Source organism: Diospyros lotus, chromosome 10 (assembly GCF_014633365.1).
Source record: "Diospyros lotus cultivar Yz01 chromosome 10, ASM1463336v1, whole genome shotgun sequence".
Taxonomy (NCBI): domain Eukaryota; kingdom Viridiplantae; phylum Streptophyta; class Magnoliopsida; order Ericales; family Ebenaceae; genus Diospyros; species Diospyros lotus.
This window is the reverse complement of record NC_068347.1, coordinates 15,712,877-15,734,298: the sequence shown is the minus strand read 5'-3', so window position 1 is coordinate 15,734,298 and position 21,422 is coordinate 15,712,877. Positions and strand designations below refer to the sequence as shown.

Here is a 21,422-nt window from a genome sequence, read left to right as displayed (position 1 = left end):
AGTTAACTCCTGAAAAACATTCAAGCCCTTACATGATCAAAGAAGTTGGTGGCATACATGTGGATGAACGTTACAGGGTGCCTTTCTCTATTGGTAAGTACTCCCGACGAAGTCTATTGTGATATTGTTGATAGGGATGCTTGCCATATTTTGTTTGGGAGGCCTTGGCAATTTGATGTGGATGCTACGCACTCGGGTAGGAAGAACACATATCAGCTTGAGAAAGAAGGTGTGCGTTATACTTTGTTACCCATAGTGGAAAAGAATCAAACCAAAGCTTCTAAAGTGGAGCTTGATTTCGAAGATTATGTTGTCCCAGCAACCTCAACGTTTGCAAACTCAGGTCTGATTTATGCTGCTAACATGACAGAAACTCCAAGGTTATTGACTCATACTGGGGTATTTTCCAATCCCGATGGCTCAAGCATTGCTTCGCAACCCAAGGATAGTGGTGTTTCCTCTGATCAACTTGCGATTATAAAGGAGATGGAGGTCATGGTAGCAAATCCTTCTACAGTTTATTCAAGCTCTGGCATGGTTGAATCGAAGGCAATAAGATCTACTAGATTAGAGAAGCGCTCAAGATGAAAGGTTCAACGTCTTCAATCTAACAGTAATAATACAATGGAGGCGGAGGGCAACAAACATGGTGATGGTTGGATCCATGCCAACGAAGATAGGGCTAAGAGGGGAAGGAATGTCTTTGCTTATGTTCCCTTAGTAGAAAAGTTCAAGCAGTTCAAGAAGATGTCAAACAAAAGTTGCACAAATAAGAAGTACAAGGCGACAACTGACAAGCATATGAAGCACAAGGTATTTGAGGTTGGAGATGAAGTCATAATATTCTTGAAGAAAGAACGAATTCTAGCAGGAAAGCAGAACAAGTTCAAGCCAAAAAAGTATGGTCCTTACAAGATTCCAAAGAAGACCAATGACAATGCTTATGTTGTGGATTTGCCTAATCATATGGGTATTTCTAAACATTCAAAGTGGCTAATCTCTCTTCGTACTTATCGGATGTGGATTTGTCCAAATAGGATCAAAATTCGAGGTCGAATTTTTTCTCAAGTGAAGGTGAATGATGCGGTCACCAATCAAGACTCGGCCCAAGGCTGACCCAACCAAATCAGAACAGTATCACCAAAATAGTAGTGCCATAATGTTATTTTAATGCTTCTTAAGTTTTAGAATTCTACTTGATTTAGGATTCTACTTTATATTTCTACTTGATTTAGGATTCTATTTCATGTTTCTACTTGATTTAGGATTCTACTTCATGTTTGATTAGAGTTTTATTTTTATTAGGATTCTAGTTAACTTTTATTTAGGATTTATTTCTATTAGAATTCTAGTTGGATTTTGTTTTCCAAATATTAGATGGATTTGGATTAGCCAAACACTATAAATATATCTAGGATCTAGAGTTTGTAATTAAGTTTTAATCAATCAAATTTCAGCAACCTATTTGGGTTTTCTTAGCAAAACAGTCTTGTTTTTGCGTCTTCTTGAAAGCCAAGATTCGGCCATTGAAGTTTGCTCTTTCAAGGGTTTATTTTGGTGTGTTTTTTTCACACACGTGCTACACGTTGCGTCAGACAAGGAGATAATTGGTCAAGTTATACATTGTGAGTCTGCAGCAAAGGTATGGTCTACGCTTGATAGCTTGTTTTCTCGTCAAACAGTTGCTCGTTCATTTCAATTAAAACAGCAACTTAGATCTATTAAGAAAGGTGATATGATTGTGAATGACTATGTTTTACAAGTCAAAACCATTAATCACGCATTGACAGCTATAGGAGAGCCATTAAATGATCAAGATCTATTAATGACGATTCTACATGGCTTAGATGAGGACTATGACACAGTTGTTGGTTTAATTACATATCAAATGGACGAAATTGATCTTGAAAAAGTCCAGTATCTTTTAATGATGCATGAGCAGAGGTTAGCTACAAAGAATATGAATTTGTCTAATACAGTGCATAAGTTTGATTCTCATGCTATGAGTGTTAGCTATGCTCCACAACAAGGTCGAAATACCACTATGAATAATGGTAGAGGTAGTTCTCAAAATAGAGGTGGTCGAGGAAATGGTTTTAGAGGAGGAAGAGGTAGAGGTCTTCTTATGGCAAGAGGTTTTATTGTCAATTATGTGGAAAACCAGGACATCTAGTTGATAGATGTTATCATCGGTTTGACAGCAATTTTCAGCGACCTTCTTTTGGGAGAGGTGGTAATGAATCTAATTCTCAGGCATTTGTGGCGTCTAATGAGACTAATGGAGCTTTCTTGACAAATCTAGGGTTTGCACCTGAGGCTCATCATGGTGTGTCCTCCCAATTTGTGACTGACCAATATCAACCTTCTTCATCCTCCTCTTATCAATTTGGAGATACCTCTTGTGGTGTAGACTCTGGTGCTACAAACCATATCACTTCTAGCCTTAATAACCTTTCTCTTCATACTCCTTATAGTGGCAGTGACAAAGTAGCACTAGGAAATGGTAAGACTCTCCCTATTACTAATGTTGGATCTAGACACTTGCTTACTCAAACTATTCCTCCATCAGTTCTTTCTTTGTCTCAAGTTCTTTATGTTCCATGTATGAAAAAGAATTTAATGAGTGTTTCTCAGCTTACAAATGATCATAATGTCATTGCTGAATTTCATTCTCATTTTTGTTTAATGAAGGACAAAGTTTCGGGCAAAGTGCTACTTCGAGGAACTCTTAAAAATAGCCTCTATCAGCTGGATCCAGCAGTTGTTCCTGTTGAATCACCAGCTGTTTCATCCTCTTCTACTGCAGTTTCTTCAGCAAAGTTGTCAAGGCCTTCTATTTCACCTGTTTTCTATTTAAAAGGTTGTAATTCTCATCATGAAAATTGTAATAAATCTTGCATGCAAGTCTCTTGTACTGATAAAATTTGTCAGCAGTGGCATGCTCGTTTGGGTCATTCCTCTTTTTCTGTATTGAAACAAATTCTAAATAAAATCAGTATTCCTTGTTCTTCTACTAGTTTGTCATTTTTTGATTCTTGCAAATTAGGTAAATTGCATCAATTACCTTTTGCACAATGTCCAATTACAGCAACTCATCCCTTGGAGTTAATCTATTCAGATCTTTGGGAGCCTGCTCCTATGTTGTCTGTTGAGGGTTATAGGTATTATATTGTCTTTGTTGATGCCTATACTCGTTATACATGGTTGTATCCAATGAAACTCAAGTCTGAAGCGTTATCCATTTTCAAAACTTTTCATAAGTTTGATGAATTACAATATCAGTTTAAACTCAAAGCTCTTCAAACTAATAATGGTGGAGAGTTTTAAGCCTTTTTACCCTATCTTCATACCTATGGTATTCAATCTCGTTTTTCTTGTCCGTACACACATCAACAAAATGGTGTAGCTGAAAGAAAACATAGGCACATTGCTGAAATGGGTCTTACTTTGTTAGCCCATGCTAATATGCCTTTGAAATATTGGGTAGAAGCTTTTCAAACTGCTGTCTACATTATCAATTTACTTCCAGCCTCATCCCTTCAATTCCTTACTCCATTTGAGAAATTATATCACAAGCAGCCTAAGTACATGCATTTACAGTCATTTGGTTATGCTTGTTTTCCTTATCTTCGGCCTTATAACAAGCACAAGTTTAATTTTCATTCCTCTAAGTGTGTTTTTCTTGGTTGCAGTCATGTTCAAGTTGGATATAAGTGTCTACACTCTCCTGGTCGAGTTTATATTTCCAGACATGTAATCTTTAATCCTGAGGAGTTTCCATTTCAAAATTTGTTTCCTTCATCCCTTACTCCTCAGTCGGTATCCAGTCCAGGCTTGTCTACTGCCATTTTGCATTCCTGTTCTTCTTTCCCTTCTGGTCATTCTCCTTTGGTAGCATCGCAACCTGATTCCTCTGGTTCTTTAATTTCTAGTCCTGTCACTACTGCTGATTCTGTTGCTCCTGATCAGTCTTCTTCTTCTCTTGTTTCACCTGCTGTTCCATTATCTAAAAAGGCTTCAAATCTTCCTACTCATCCTATGATTACCCGTGCAAAAGCCAAACAACTTTCTCTCACTTCTCCTTATGCCTTGGTGAGTTCTCTAGAGACCCATTCTGCTCAAGAAGCTCTCTTAGACCCCAATTGGACTAAGGCCACGGAGGAAGAATATTCAACTTTGCTAAGAAATCAGACTTGGGATCTTGTTCCGTTCTCCTCTGATATGAACATCATAGGTTGTAAATGGGTTTTTCGTATTAAATACAATCCTGATGGCTCTCTTCTCAAGTACAAAGCTAGACTTGTTGCTAAAGGGTTTCTCCAAACACCTAGTATTGATTTTGCTGAAACCTTTAGTCCAGTTGTCAAGGCATCGACTATTAGGGTTTTATTTTCATTATCTGTTACATATGGTTGGGATATTCAGCAAGTTGATGTGAATAATGCATTTTTAAATGGAGATCTTACTGAGGCAGTGTTCATGGAACAACCTGAGGGTTTTCTTGATCAGTCTCGTCCTTCCTATGTTTGTCACTTGAAGAAATCACTCTATGGTCTTAAGCAAACTCCAGAGCTTGGTATACTAAGCTTCGAACTGCTCTTCAAAGCTGGGGTTTTGTGCGATCAGTCTCAGATGCATCTCTCTTTATTAAGCAGACATTCAAGTTTGTTTTGTTTGTGCTTGTTTATGTTGATGATATCTTGATAACTGGGTCAAACTCTACTGCCTTGCATGCTTTTATTGGTGATTTAGATAAACATTTTGCCCTAAAGACACTTGGTTTAGTAAACTATTTTCTTGGATTTGAGGCTTACCGAGATTCCACTGGTCTTTATCTCACAGAGTCCAAATATACTCTCGATTTACTCAAAAAGGCTGCTGTGGTTGATTGTAAACCGTGTGCTATTCCTTTAAGTTCTGCCATCTCGTTGACTGATGAAGGGGATTTGTTTTCTAGTCCTACTCTTTATGGAACCCTTGTAGGCTCTCTTCAATATCTTACATACATCAGGCCAGATGTTGCCTTTGTGGTAAACAAGCTGAGTTAGTTCTTAAGCTGTCCTAAGGATCAACATTGGCAGGTTTGTAAGAGATTACTTCGATATCTTAAAGGGACAGTAGGCCTTGGTTTGGTGTTTACTCCATCCTCTCTTGATTTGCCTCTTAGTGTTTATACGGATGCTGATCATGTTGGTTGCAAGATCACCAGGCGATCTACTAGTGGTTGGTGTGTTTTTCTTGGGAATAATCTTCTGGTTTGGGGTTCTAAGAAGCAAACCGTGGTTGCAAGATCGGTTGGAGAAGCTGAATATCGGGCTATTGCCCAAGGGGTTACTGAAATACTATGGTTAAAATCTCTTTTTCCTGAACTTGGTTTTTCATGTTCTGTTCCTCCTATACTGTGGTGTGAGAATTTGGCAGCCAAGTCTATCTCTGAAAATCCAATTTTTCATTCCAGAACTAAACACATAGAGATTGATGTTTATTTTGTTTGGGAAAAGGTTGAATGTGGTGCTGTTGAAATCCGTTATGTTCCTACAATGTATCAAGTTGCTGATATTTTTACTAAAGCTCTACCAAAAGATAGGTTTCTGTTCTTGTGTGGTAAGCTTGGTCTTCAAATGACTCCTGTGTATCAGCATTTACCTACTGCAGATACAACATTGCGGGATACTTTCAGGAGGTCTAAATTGAAGGGGCATGTTGAAGACACTAAAAGCAGCACTGATGCTGTTACAGAAGCAGCATTGCAGGATACTTTCAGGAGGTCTAAATTGAAGGGGAATGTTGAAGACACTAAGGCAGTCGATCAGTTGTAGCTGTCTTGATATTGTTTGTCACTCTATATGTTGTGTTTGTAATTGGTTGAGTGTATTATTAGGATGTGGTTTCGGTTGTAGAGGATTGCTAGCTTGATATGTTTATAGTTGCGGTAATCAAGGCTATATATAAGGTAACCTTTCTATTGTAATTGTATTGAGATTTATTCTGATTTTCTCAATCAAAGATTGGACGAGGTTCTAGTTTTCTCTCTTGAGTTTTTCTCTCCCTCAATCTTCCATTTACGTTCTGTTACATTTCCTAAGATGGAGATACCACTGTTTGATGGCCATAACTTGAGGTGGTGGGCGAGGCGCTGTGCGAGGGTGTTCAGCTTGCACAATGTGACTGAAGCTCAGAGAGTTATGCTTGCGGCAACCTACTTGAATGATGAGGGAGACTCATGGTTCCAAGGTTGGAGTGGAGTAAGGGAGAACTGCTTGTGGGAAGAATTTGTGGAAGGATTGTGCGAACAGTTTGGAGAGAAGGGAATGTTGGATGTGGTAGAAAAATTCAACAAATTAAGGCAAGGGGGATCGATGCAGGCCTATTAACAGAGATTTGAAGAGTTGAAGGCTCTGGTATTGCTGTCGAACCCTACCCTAATCGAGGGGTACTTCGTATCAAGCTTCATAAAGTGGCTTTATTAGAATTATTAGTATAATTAGATATATTGCATATTATTGTTAGTGTTTTTATTTATTTATTTGTTATAACTATGTGTAATTAGGCTAAGCCCGTAGGTTATTAGGCCCGTTGTGCCTATTATAAATAGCACACTAAGAGACTAATCTCTTAGGTTTTTCTCTCATAATTATTTTTTCACATGGTATTAGAGCCACCGGTGAGAAAAATCCTAGCCACTGCTGTGTATATTTTTCCAGCGGCCAAAAAACCCTAGTTTTCTTTCTTCACCGTCACTGTTCACGCTAAAAAAAAAAAAAAAACCCCTAGTTTTCCTTTACCGTCACTGTTCACGCTGGAACATCATTGTCCGGCCGTCGTTTGCTGGAACCGACCCCACCCTAGGGTTCGCCGCCTTCTGGTCGAGTTGCCGCCGAAAAATCGCAGCCGCCGGAGCTCCCACGCGCTGCCGCCACGCACAGCCGTCCACCCCCACGCGCAGACGCATGAAGGCGTGTCCGCCGGCCGTTTTCTCCCGGCTTCTCCACATCAGCTTGCCTCCCTTTCCTAGGCTTATTCTCGGTGTTAAATCTTTGCTATGTCTTAACCTCAGTGACGCAATTTCTGTTGGTGCTACTCCCGCAAGTACACCTGTTGCCCCTGCTGCCTCTCAATCCTTTACTATCTCCAATCTCGGAATAGCGAATATCACCACTGTTAAGTTGATAGGGTCTGCCAATTATCAATCATGGGCAGTCTTTGTTAAAATGTGATTCAAAGGGCAAGGCCAAGTCGATCATCTTACCGCAAAGGCTGAAAGTGTGCTGGAAGCCAATCGGGCGGAACAAATTGATGCCCAATTATGCAATCTCCTATCGTAGTCCATTGATCCATCCATCATGCAGCTCTTCCGGCCATTTGAAACTTGTGTTGACGTGTGGGCCATTTGAAACTTGTGTTGACGTGTGGAAGGAAGCTGAAGAATGTTATACGAATGACATCCAACCTTTGTACACTGTGGTCTCTAATATTAAGAATCTGAAGCAAGAGTCGTCCATTGAATCTTATTTGGGACAGGTTCGGGCTCTTATGCAAGAATTTGATGCTCTTCTTCCCATTACTATGACTAAGACTGAACAGGTTGCTCAAAGAGAGAAGTTTTTTATGGTTATTGCTCTTTCCGGTCTAAACCCAGAATTTGACGCCATCAGGCATCAAATCTTGACCAGCTCCACTAATCCTACCATGAAAGACTCTTTTAAAAGGTTGCTGAACATGATCGGTGCACATGGCATGTCCTCTTCTTTTCATGTTGTTCCTCCAGCCGAATCTTTAGCCCTTGTGTCTCAGGCTTCTCATTTAGGAGGAAATAGAGGCCGTAATAATAATTGGACACGTCCACAGTGTACATTTTGTAAGAAATTGGGTCATCTTGAGGACAGGTGTTGGAAGAAACACGATCGGCTCGCTGCTCCGCCTACATCATCTCCTAGTGCAACTCATGCATTTCAGAGCGATCCTAGTTCTGCCCAATCTGCATCGGGTTCACAGTTGATACCTATGTCTGCAGCTGAGTATGATGTTTTTTCGAAGTTTCAAGCCACCCAGCAGTCTCATCCTGGTAATTCCGTTGCTTGCGTTGCTAAAAGCCCATCTCTTGGTCCTTGGATTATAGATTCTGGCGCCACTGATCAAATGTGTGGTAATGAACTTTTTTTTCTCCACTTACTTATTCTGATACCTTGCCTACCGTTACCCTGGCTGATGGCACCAAAACTGCAGTTAAAGGGATAGGCCAAACCATACCCACTTCGTCTTTATCTTTAAATTTGGTTTTATATGTCCCTGCCAGTCCTTTCAATTTGATTTCAGTTTAGCCAGTTTACTAAAACCCTTAACTGCTCAATCACTTTCACTCCTACCTCTGTTTGTGTACAGGACCAGGGTACGGGGCGGATGATTGGCGTCGGGCGTGAGTCACAGGGTCACTATCATCTTGCTGTGCCGATGGCTTGCACTAGTGCTGCTTCCCCAGATCTTCTCCACTCTTGTTTTGGTCATCCCAGCCTCTCCAAATTGAAGAAATTAGATCCTAGTTTGTCATCGTTGTCTATTTTTGATTGTGAGTCATGTCAGCGTGGTTAACATGCACATAGTTTTTTTTCCAGTTGTGTCAATAATAGGGCTGAGACTCCCTTTTCTCTTGTGCACTCTGATGTATGGGCCCTAGTCGTGTCACTTCTTCTCTTGGTTTCTCATATTTTGTTACTTTCACTGATGACTTTTCTCGCTGCACTTGATTGTTTCTCATGAAGAGTTTGTCTGAGTTGTTTTCTGTCTTTCAGACATTCATTGCTGAAATAAAAACACAATTTGGAGTTTCTATACGTGCTTTACGTAGTGATAATGCCCCTGAGTACTTTTCTTCTCAATTTACTACTTTTATGACTACTCGTGGCATTCTGCATCAATCTTCTTGTCCTTATACACCTCAACAAAATGGTGTTACCTAGCGTAAAAATCGCCATTTCATTGAAACTGCACGAACACTACTTTTACATGCCAATCTTCCCACCAAATTCTTGGGAGATGCTGTTCTTACTGCGTGTTATCTGATCAATCACATGCCATCTTTAGTGTTAAAGGACAACATTTCTCACTTTCTTTTGTTCCCCTCCCAACCCCTTTATTCTGTTCCCCTTCGTGTATTTGGATGTATCTGTTTTGTGCATTCTTTTTCACTGGGACAGGATAAACTTGCTGCCAAATCCCTCAAGTATATTTTCCTCGGTTACTCTTGGTTGCAGAAAGGCTATAAGTGTTACTCTCTTGAGTTGAACCGCTATCTTATGTCTGCTGATGTCACATTCTTTGAACATCAGTCCTTCTTCTCGGCTAACCAGGTATTGCCTATTCTTTCTCTTCCGTTGCCTTTATCAGATTCGTCTATCTCCTCCTCGGTGGACCCTTCACTTCCATCTTCTGGTCCACACTCCTCGACTCCTCCACTTCTTACTTATCACCGTTGTCCTCATCCTGCTCCTAGCACTGGCATTCCTCTTGACTGCGACTCTCCTGACTCACTCTCTCCGTCAGTGGTCACTCCTGCCATGGATCCTTAGCCCGACAGCCTTCCTATTGCACTCCACAAACTTACACAGTCTACTCGCAATCCATATCCTCTTTATAATTTTTTGTGTTATGACCGTTTGTCACCTGCTTATAGTGCTTTTGTTTCGAGCCTTTCTTTTGTTTCTATTCCTAAAACCACAAGTGAAGTCATGTCCCATCCTGATTGGTGCCAGGCTATGTTAGATGAGATGGGTGCTTTGCATTCTATTAGCACTTGGGATTTGGTGCCTTTGCCACTAGGAAAGACTCCTGTTGGTTGTCGGTGGGTGTTCACCCCTAAAGTGGGCCTTGACGGACAGGTGGAACGTCTTGAAGCCTGCTTGGTTGCCAAAGGCTTTACACAGATCTATGGGCTGGATCACAGTGATACCTTCTCTCTAGTTGCTAAAATGGCCTATGTTCGCCTATTTCTCTCTATGGCTGCCACGCGTCATTGGTCGCTTTATCAATTGGACATTAAGAATGCCTTTCTTCATGGTGATTTGCAAGAGGAGGTTTATATGGAGCAACCACCTGGTTTTGTTGCTCAGGGGAAGTTCAATGTAGTCTGCAAACTGAAGAAGTCTCTCTATGGCCTGAAACAATCTCCACGAGCGTGGTTCGACAGGTTCAGCACTGTGGTTCAAGCCTTTGGTCTCACTCGAAGTGAAGCTGATCATTCAGTTTTCTATCGATATTCTTCTTCTTTATGTGTCTACCTCGTTGTTTATGTAGATGACATTGTTATCACATGGAACGATCAGGTTGGTATACAAAATCTGAAGGAACATCTCCATCAGCACTTTCAGACTAAAGACCTAGGCAAACTCTGGTATTTCTCGGGTATTGAAGTTGCTCAATCAAGAGATGGGATCTCAATCTCTCAGAATCTTAGAAGAAACTGGTATGGTGAACTGGAAACCGATTGACACCCCAATGGACCCAAATGTCAAACTCTTGACAGGACAGGGGGAGTCTTACTCAGATCCTGGAAGATATAGAAGATTGGTAGGTAAACTGAACTATCTCACAGTCACTCATCCCGACATTGTTTTTGCTATGAGTGTGGTGAATTAGTTTCTCAATTCTCCATGTGATTCTCACTGGGATGCTGTTATCCGAATTTTGAGATATATCAAACAATCACCGGGTAAAGGGCTACTCTATGAAAATAAGGGGCACACAGATATTTGTTGTTATGCAGATGTAGATTGGACCGACTCTCCATCTGATCGTTGGTCGACCTTTGGATATTGTGTTCTTGTGGGAGGAAATCTGATTTCTTGGAAAAGTAAGAAACAAAATGTAGTAGCTAGATCCTATGCAGAGGCAGAGTATCGGGCTATGGCTAATGCAACTTGTGAGTTCATCTGGCTTAAGCAACTCCTGGAGAAACTCAAGTTTTGTGAAGTGTCCCCTATGAAGCTTGTTTGTGATAATCAGGTTGTCTTGCACATTGTTTCCAATCCAGTCTTCCATGAGCGGACTAAGCATATTGAAATCGACTGTCATTTTATTAGAGAAAAGCTGGTTGAAGATGTTATTGTTACAGAGTTTGTTAATTCCAGTGATCAACTTACCGATATCTTCACCAAGTTTCTAAACGGTCCTCGTATAGAATATATCTGTAACAAACTTGGTGCATATGATATCTATGCTCCAGCTTGAGGGGGAGTATTAGAATTATTAGTATAATTAGATATATTGCATATTATTATTAGTGTTTTTATTTATTTATTTATTTGTTATAACTATGTATAATTAGGCTAAGTCCATAGACTAAGTCCGTAGGTTATTAGGCCCGTTGTGCCTATTATAAATAACACACTAAGAGACTAATCTTTTAGATTTTCTCTCATAATTGTTTTCTCACAGGTTTGAACGAAGAGGTCCGCCCTACAGTCAAAATGTTTCGACCCAAGACTGTTCAGCAAGCCGCAGAGTGTGCTAAACTTCAAGAATTGACGGTGGAGGCATTGGTCAAGAAGCGGAGGGGTGTCAATAGAGGGTGGTAGGTGACATCCATGCAAGTAGGTAACAAAGGATGGGGAAGGAATGGAGGCATCATGGGTTCAGGAAGCAAGGGATTGGCAGCCTTACTTGAACCTCCTCAACCAATACAAGGAAATTTGACGGAATGGAGGCAATTGGCAGGCCTCTGTTTTAGGTGTGGAGACAAATACACACTTGGACACCAATGTAAAGGGAAACTGTTGCTTCTAGAAAGGGCGGAAGAAGTGGGAGAAGAAGAGGATGATGTTTTGGAAGAAGAAGGGGAAGATGGGAAGGTGGAGATATGCCTGCACGCCAGAGTGGTGACTAACAAAATTATTAAGGTGGAAGGAAAGGCTAGAGATAACTTTCTGATGATTCTCATTGACAGTGAAAGCACTCATAGCTTCTTGGACGAAGGGATAGTGAGGAGATTGAAATGCATCTCATGGGGACACAGCCCTTGGCAGTGACTGTAGCTAATGGCCAGAAAGTTCTGTGCAAGTTCGCTTGCGTGGGGTTTTGTTGGCAGATGTAGGGGGAAGACTTTGAGGCTGATCTACGCCTACTCAAGTTGGGGGGTTGTGACATGGTCTTAGGGGTTGATTGGATGAGGGAAGTCAACCCCATTTGTTTTGACTTTAACAAGATGGATGTGACATTCGAGAAAGGGGGTAGGAGGATGACCCTAATTGGCAGTGCAGAAGCAGGGACATGCAAAATGATCTCGGGCAAAAAGTTAAACAAATTACTCAAGAGCAAGTGGATGCAAGTAGCCCAGCTCTTCTCTGTACATGCTATAAAAGGGAAGGAAGACACAGAAGACGAAGGAATTAAGTTGAACTCAGTGGAAACCACAACGGGTCCTTGGGAGGTAACTCAACTAGACTTTCTTAATCTACTCTTAGATGAATTTGAGGACTTGTTTGAGGAGCCTAAGTCTCTACCACCCCCAAGACCCATAAACCACACTATCAACCTCAAAACTAACGTAGAACCAATCAATATCCGCTCATACAGATACCCCCCAAAACAGAAGGCTGAAATTGAATGCATGATCAAAGACATGCTCAGTACTTCTGTTATATAGCCAAGCACCAGGCCTTATGCCTCTCCTTTGTTATTGGTAAAAAAGAAAGATGGCAGTTGGCAGTTTTGTATTGATTATCGCCAACTCAATGCCCTCACCATCAAGAATAAATTCCCAATACCCATCATCGAAGACCTATTAGATGAATTGCACAGAGCCAAGGTTTCTCTAAACTTGACCTCCGATTTGGGTATCACCAAATTAGAATGCATCCCAATGATATCTACAAAATCGCCTTTAGAACCCATCAAGGGCATTATGAATTCTTGGTAATGCCCTTTGGATTGACTAACGCTCTAGCAACCTTCCAAGCCCTCATGAATCAAGTATTTGAGCCTTACCTATGCCAATTTATTCTAGTTTTCTTTGATGACATCCTAGTATACAACCCCACTTTTGCCACACACCTAGAGCACTTAAAGAGCTACTCTACAAGTCCTCCGACTCAATAAGTTGTATATTAAGAGGTCTAAATGTGCATTTGCACAATCACAAGTGGAGTATCTCGGCCATATCATTTCTGGGGTAGGTGTTAGTACAGATCCACAGAAGGTAGCAGCAATGACTGCTTGGCCTAGGCCCCTTAATGTGAAAGCTCTACGGGGATTCTTGGGTCTCACAGGCTACTACCGCTTATTTGTCAAAGACTATGGCACCCTCAGTAGACCACTAACAGAGCTGCTAAAAAAAAGAAAGCTTCCATTGGAATGAGAGGGCGGAAGAGGCATTTGAACATTTGAAAGTTGCTATGAGTAAGGTACCGACTCTGAGCCTACCTGATTTTATCAGCCCTTTGTATTAGAAATTGATGCTAGTGACAACGGAGTGGGGGCAATCCCGACGTAAGGCGGCAGACCCTTGGTTTTCATTAGCCAGGCCTTGGCCCCTAAGCATTTAGGCCTTAGTGTGTATGATAAGGAGCTCTTGGCCCTGCTAATAGCTGTGAAGAAGTGGCGACACTACCTTGAAGGAGGGAGGTTCATCATAAAGACCAACCATGAAAGCCTTAAGTTTCTATTACAACAGAAGCTTCACACCCACCTCTAGAGAAAGGGAATGTCAAGGCTGATGGGGCTCGACTATGTTATTCAATACCGGAGAGGCCAGGAGAACAAAGCAGCTAATGCTTTATCTTTGTGTGTGGAAGAAGGAGCCTTAGCAGCTATCACTGCAATTACTCCGGATTGGCTCTGGGAAGTAACGGCCAGCTACACATAGGGTGACTGGATTAAGGAACTGATGGAACAAATAGTCCTAGACCCTAACAACAAACCAGGTTATTCCTTGCGAAATGGAGTGCTGAGATACAAGGACATAATCATAATTGGTGAGGATGAAACGCTTAAGCAAAAGATCTTAGAAGCATTACATGACTCTCCTGTGGGAGGCCATTCAGGAATACAAAACACTTACAGCAAGGTCAGACAACTATTCTTCTAGCTAGGATTAAGGAGAAAAGTAATGGAGTATGTGAAGGGTTGTGACACGTGTAATAAATGTAAGCATGAAAACATTCACCCCCCAGGCTTGCTGCAACCCTTGCCAGTGCCTGACCAAGCTTGGACTCATATCAGTATGGATTTTATCGAAGGGTTGCCGAAATTCGAGGGAAAGGACTGTGTGTTAGTAGTGGTGGATCGCATGACCAAATATGCCCCCACTTCTTGGGTTTATCACACCCATTTACGGCACAAGAGGTGGCCAGGGTCTTTTTGGATCATGTGGGCAAGTTACATGGGCTGCCTCAGGTGATTGTTTCAGATAGAGATAAAGTATTTACCAGCATTCTTTAGAAAGAATTGATGAAATCCCTCGGAACACAGCTCCACATGTCCTCTTCCTATCATCCGGAGACGGATGGACAGACTGAAAGGACAAATTAGTGCCTCGAGACATACTTAAGATGTGTGTGCCTAACGAATTCTACCGGGTGGCACAAATGGCTCTCATTAGCTCAATGGTGATACAATACCACCCCACACTCCTCTCATTAGCTCGTGCTGCCATCAATTCAGTTGTTTGATCTTCTTATAGTTCTCACGTCTTTGGTCGTCATTCCCTCTCACCACCGATTGCTCGTTGCTTAGTGCTCGCGCCATTGTCAATTCCGTTCTCACACCCTTTGTTGTCGTTCCCTCTTGCCGTTGATTGCTCGGTTGCTCTTTCTTGCCGTCGATTACTCGGTGCTCCATTTCCGTGCTCGATTGCTCTGTCACGCCATGGATTACTGGATTGCTCACTCTGAATCTGATTGAGTGATTTTTGTCTGTAAGTTTATGTTTAATAACTATTTTTTATAATTTTTTATATTAAAAATTATATTACAAAAAAGCTCCTATATTTTTTTTATTTACGCTTTTACCTCGCGTTTCCGTTTCCTACTTTTTTAGAAAAATGTTGTTTCCCGGTTTTTGTTTTATATTGGAAACGTTTCTCGTTTCCGTGCAACTTAGGTGATCGATTTGGTGAGAGGTCAATGATAGATGTGATTGAAGAGTTAAATAATCTGAAACAAGAAAATTCTGTCATGGACTATTGGGTCAAATTTGAAGAATTGCAGTCATTGATGCTCAACTCTCATCTGACCTTGAATGAGTCCTACTTTTTATCTAGCTTCATCAGCGGCCTAAATGACGAGTTGAGGCCAACTGTGAAGATGATGCATCCTCCTATGCTCAACCAAGCAATTGAAAAGGCTAGGCTATAGGAATTGATGTTAGAAGCTATTTTTAGATAGCACAAGATCCTAATGGAGATTCGGACTTCGATTAGTCAGCAATTGGAAGAAAATTCTTGGATTGCAACATCAAGACAAAATCAAGTAAATCTGAATCCTAGGATTTATACGAACCCTAATTCAGTTAAATCTCTTTCTATGGAGCAAAGGAGACAGTTAGGATTGTGCTATAGATGTGGAGAAAAACTTAGTCCAAGACACCAATGCAGAAGACAATTATTATATATGGAAGGACTTGATGAAGAGAAAGAGGAAGAGCAAGCAAGGATTGGATGAAGGAACAGTGGCCAGTTGCTGTAATTTCTTGGGGACAAGAAATCTCTCAAGGAGGGGAGAATTGTCACTACCCCAAGGATATAGTGGTCATAATATATTACATGTATTGTAGTCGGTTGTACCTTTCAGCTGTTATTATAACTAAAAGGCAGACAAGCCTATAATAGGCTACTTCTTAAAGGATATGGCATTGTGAAGTAATACAACAATCATTTCCCTCTCAAATTCTCTGTTCTCTCTCTTGCTCTCTTTTGCTCTCTCCTCTAAGTCTCTATGTTACCTCTTTCTCCCAACTCTTTCTGTTCTAATTCTCTCTCCAGTTCTTTTTGTTCTTGGTTTCTACCTAAAAAGCCCTAGCTCAAATCTAAGGAACTGACACTGGACCACTGCTAGTTGACCAGATGAGCCCTTAAATACCTTGTGCATGAATTGGTTTTCTCCAGATATTTGGCAACTTTATGTTTCTATTGCATGTGATTGGTTTTACCATTCTCTTTTTATTTTGTTATGTTTACTATAATATTATTAAATATAATTCAGTTTGTGACAGGTTAACAAGTGGGGAAGTGTCATATATGATGAGTATGTTCGGCCAATAGACCGTGTTGTCGATTTCCGAACAAAAATTAGTGGCATTAGACCTCGGGACTTAAAGAAAGGTGAGACATATCTTTATTTATGCATGTTCTCCAATCTATATCCTTTCGAATGAAAAAATTTTAGAAACAAAAAATTGTTGTCGCTAGTTGGAAGTTTTTGATATTTCAAGTTCTCTTCTACAGTGAGCTGTTGTCGAACTGATAGTATGATGAAATAAAGAGCTGTTCTCTTTTGAGAACTTACAAAATGATTGACCCTTTATTTATTTCCTTTCCAATTACACATTTAATGATCCTGCATTTTTTGTCATGTTAAATGTAAATACTTCTCTGCAATGTGATTGTGCAAAATGATTGTGTATGCATGTTTTGTAGGAACTCTACGATATCAAAAACTAGAAATTGGGTCTTAAACTGAGGGATAACAAGTCGTTGAAAATCTATTTGGACTAATGATTCTTAGCTCGCATATCTTCTTTTATTCATGCGCTCTTTGATGTAACAGATGAAGAGGGATGAGGGGATATAAATCAGAAAAAACTAGAAGAGATCAAAGAAAGTAAAAAGAGGACAAGGATATAATACATAATCAGGAAAAGGTAGAGGAAGAAAAGAATCCAGCATTCATGAATTCAATATGAATATAATTATCTGTTACCACTGTTGTTATATATATGTATTAAAGAATCTGTCCAACTAGGTGCGAAAATTGAAAGTAGGAGACTTTATCAATCCAGAATAATTCAAGACCTGTCTAGAATTCTCAATATTCTAAGTGAAGTTCTCTAGAGTACGTCATCCTGGATTAATATGCACATTTTGTAAAATTTATTTTAATACATACTTATTATCAATATTGAGAATTATAGAACAATTTAGGTACTGCAGTTAAATTGTAATGGTGTGATGATAACTAGTGCTCACTCAAACCAGTGATGTGTGGTTTTGAGTGACATGAGTTGGACTCACCGAATAAAGCGGGGCTAAGATTATGAACCTACTACCTCCTTTTCCTATTTATAAGAACAAAGGAGATATTCGAAGTGGTGGATATTACAGAGTAATCAAGCTAGCAAGTTATAATATGAAACTTTGGCAGAGATCAATTGTACAAAGGTTAAAGAAAAGAAACAAAGGTGTCTACAAACGAATTTGCTTTCATGCATGGTTGGTCAACAATGGAAGCTATATTCTTGCTAAGGTGCTTGATGGAAAGATCTAGAGATGAACAAAGATTTACATATGGTGTTTAGACTTAGAAAAAGGTCATAATAAAGTCCCTAGAGAAGTCTTATGGAGGGTCCTAGCAAATACAGGAACCCAAATTTCTTATGGAAAAAAAATGTCTAAATATGTGGAGGAAATATTGAGGCTTTTTTAATTACAATTGGGTTACATCAAGGATCTACATTAAACCCTTACCTCCTTTCCTTAGTAATGAATTAACTCACTAAACACATGTTGGTAGAGAGGTACCTTGGTGTATGCTATTTGTAGATAAAAAAGGGTGTAAATATTAAGCTCAAGATGTAGAGGAGTACTTTAGAATCTAAAAGGTTTTAAGTTGAGAAGATTGACAACTGAATATATGGATTATAAGTTTAGTGAAAATACAAGGGTGGATGATGTTATTGTAAGACTTGAAGATCAGGCCATCCCAAGAAAAAATCAGTTTAGAGATCTTAGATCAATCATTCAAAGAGATGGAGAGATTTAATGAGAATGTTACCAATAGAATTAAGGCTAGAAAACTGCATTTGGCGTTTTACGTGATATTACAATTGTATTAAAGTCAAAAAGAAAAATTTTGTAGGACAGCTATAAGATCAACTTTGTTACATGGTGTCAGGAACTTAATACTTGTATGCTTGGTAGTTATAGAAGTTGTACATTTGAATTGGCAGAATTGGCAGCCTCATTGGCACCAATTTAACTGCCTATGTTGGATTAGTATAAAAACTAATCCAACGGAATGGAGACATTGAAGTATATTTTCAAGGAACATTCTGTCTTTCTCTCACGATTCTCTCTCTCTCTCTCGCCAGATTCTGCTCTTTCTCCTTCTCTGGTTCTGTCTTCAATTTCCTCCTAATTTCTGCCCTAGTAGAGAATTTACCTGTCAGATCTGAGGACTTGACATTTTGGTATCAGAGCAAGTCCTAGGTCACCAATTCAGCTTCTTTTGGAAATTTTCCACGGCTGATGGAACTCGGATGAAGCAATTCGAGGCTCAATTGCAACAAGTGAATGCAATTGTTTCTGATCCCCGAGCTCGAGTAGACTCACTGGAAGCTGGATCCAGCTGAAATCATGATGCAATTCTGGCGTTGGACAGAAAATTTGAGGCTTCCATGGACGGATTAAAGGATTCATGCTAATGTTTTCCAAATTGCCTCAGGTTAGTCTTCCAACTGATTTTCCTCCTTAAGGAACGATCTGATCCAATCCTACAAGGAAATGGAACAACGCATAGGACGACTGGTTTTTTGGAGCTAGAAATTGAACCTGCTGTAATTGGAAAAAATGTAGTCGAAAGAGTGGTAGAAAGGAGGCAGGAGATATACGCTGCATCTAATCAGCCTTACTTTCCATTGCCAAAGCTGGAAATACCAATGTTTGACCGCTGAAATCCTAGGTGGTGGATTAGGCAATGGTAAAAGTTTTTTTACCTTGTATAATATTCTGGATCAGTAGAGATTTACTTTAGTCTTTGCTTATTTGAATTATGTTACAGATGCTTGGTTTCAAGGATGGATCCAGTTACGAGATATGACAGATTTTGTGGAGGATTTTTGTGAAAGATTTGGTGATAGAAACATGACAGATGTTGTGGAGGAATTCAATAAATTGAGGCAGGAGGATTTTATCCAGAATTATTAGGTGAAGTTTGAGGAGCTTAAGTCTTTAATGCTGAACCTAATCCTTTCCTCTTTGAGGCATATTTCGTCTCAAGTTTTATTAGTGGCTTGAGTGAGGAATTGAGGCCTACGGTTAAGATGTTACAGCTGAAGACTGTAAAACAGGCAGCTGAAAGTGCTAGGTTACAGGAGCTTACTGTCGAAGCTCTAATGAAGAAGCAGAGAATTCATATGAGGGGGACAAATTCATATTCTAGTCAACATGGAAATCATCGAGTGGCAGTGAATCATGGATCTAGCTGAGAAGCCGCCAAAAACAACCAGAATTAAAGGAATTTAATGGTTTATCCAACTGTTACTTCAAATCAACCTGTCAGGAGGAAAATTTGGTAATGTGGAACAATGTAGGCAAGCCGGTTTGTGTTATAAGTGTGGAGAGAAATACATAGTGGGACATCAATGTAAAAGACAATTGTTATTGTTGGAAGGAGAAGAAGAATAGAGGAAATGGAGAAAATTCCAGTGGCTGCAACTGAAATTGAAGAAGATAATGGAGAAATATCACTGCACGCTTTAAGAGGATTAGCAAACAGCAAGATCATTAAGGTAGAAGGAAAGGCTCACAACATAAACTAATGGTGCTGATTGACAGTGGAAGCACCCATATGATATGACCCTAGGGTTTGGCTAGGGTTTATGAAGGGAATTTGGAAGATATGGAGGGAGATTAGACTGAAAGAGAGGAAAAAATAGTAGGAGTTGGAGAAGATTTAGAGAGAGAATGGAGGGAGATTGAGAGAGGGAAAATGAAATTCAATTCTTTCATTAGCTGACTTCCTCTAACTACTTAAGCCTATTTATAGGCTTACCATTGAAGATGCTAACAGCAACAATAGAAAATGCAACTAATAAGGAAAATACATGACATGTATTACTAATATATTCTTAGGGTTCCTTGGGGTCGTGACAATCCCTACCCCTTCAAACAATTCTTGTCCCCAAGAATTGGCAGCTGTTGACCCCATTCCTCAGTCGATTCCAGCCTTAACAATGTGGTTTCTTCTTCGCCTTTTCTTGTACTTATCTCGTATTCTCATTTTCTTTTGCCTTTCCATGTCTTTTTCTCCAAAAACAGCAGTATTAGGATTTGTTGCAACACCTATTTCATCCATCCACCCATTCCTTGTTGCTCTCAAAATTAATTCTAGTTGATCAGTCACACCTTCCACCCTATCCTCTCCAACAGTAGAGAGTAATTTGAACTGCTTTGCAAGCCAAAACCTGATTCGATGCTGCCACTCTCCCACGGAAATATAAACAAGCAAAGCAGCAAGAGCCTCGTTTCTCTCCACAAAAAATTCCTCCACCATCTCCCCAGCATCTGCTCCTTCCTCATCTTTAGTAGAGGTCTCCTTCATTGGGGTATCTCTTACTTCCTGCACATATAAACTGTGATTCCCACCTACCACCTTGCTGGATTTTTTTGTTACAATTGGCTGGTCCGACTCCAAGTTTTCCTCAGATTCATGTTCGACCTGATTTGTAGCCATAGAGGCTCCTTCAATCTGTTGGCTGCTCTCAATAGATCTGTTAGGCTGTAGTTCATTCTTTCTAAATATGGCTTCCAAGGCGCATTCTTGATCCCTTGCTTTCTCAACCGCTTGTTTCACAGTTGCAGGCATCATCATCTTAACCAATGATCTCAATTCACCCTTCAGACCTCTAATAAAATTGGAGACAAAGTATCTCTCCGTTAAGGCAAGTTGCAAGGTCAACATCAAAGACTTTAATTTTTCAAACCTGTCCTGATACTCCATCACCGATCCAACCTGTTTAAGTTTGTGAAATTCATCAATCGCTTCAGTCATTAACTTCTCTCCAAACTGGTCATCTCGACCCTCCATAAACTCAGTCCAATTAACCTCCATTTCAGTTGAAATACTGACCCGATACATCCTAGCAAGCCGAACCAGCATTTCATCCATTCGATCCAGTGTTTGCTTGAAGTTAGCGCAACTTTTCTCCCATGATTGTACATCATTTTCCCCAGTTTCCTCAGTTCCTCTTTTATCATGAAGCTGTTCTTTTTGGTACAAGTTCATGGCATAACCAGCATTGTCACCTTTGAATCCCGGTAAAGCCAGAAAATCTTCATTCTGGATGCTGAACTCTTGGTTTTGTTGAACAATGGTACTAACTCCAAGGCCTTGTTTACAAAATGAACCCAATTGTCCTTGAGACCCTCCAGCAGAACTGGGATGGCTGGTTAGCTGGACATGGTTCTGAGATAATGGCCCACCAGCAGTTGGATAGGA

At 40.2% G+C, this 21,422-nt stretch overlaps 1 protein-coding gene across 1 annotated transcript in view; it reads left to right on the top strand.

The window, feature by feature from the left end:
* LOC127811692 (uncharacterized) overlaps positions 1-21,422 on the top strand; it is a 59,890-nt gene that overhangs the window by 21,826 nt on the left and 16,642 nt on the right. Inside the window, exon 5 of the mRNA XM_052351795.1 lies at positions 16,201-16,309. Coding sequence (XP_052207755.1) covers positions 16,201-16,309 — 109 coding nt within the window. The remainder of the gene's footprint in view (positions 1-16,200; positions 16,310-21,422) is intronic.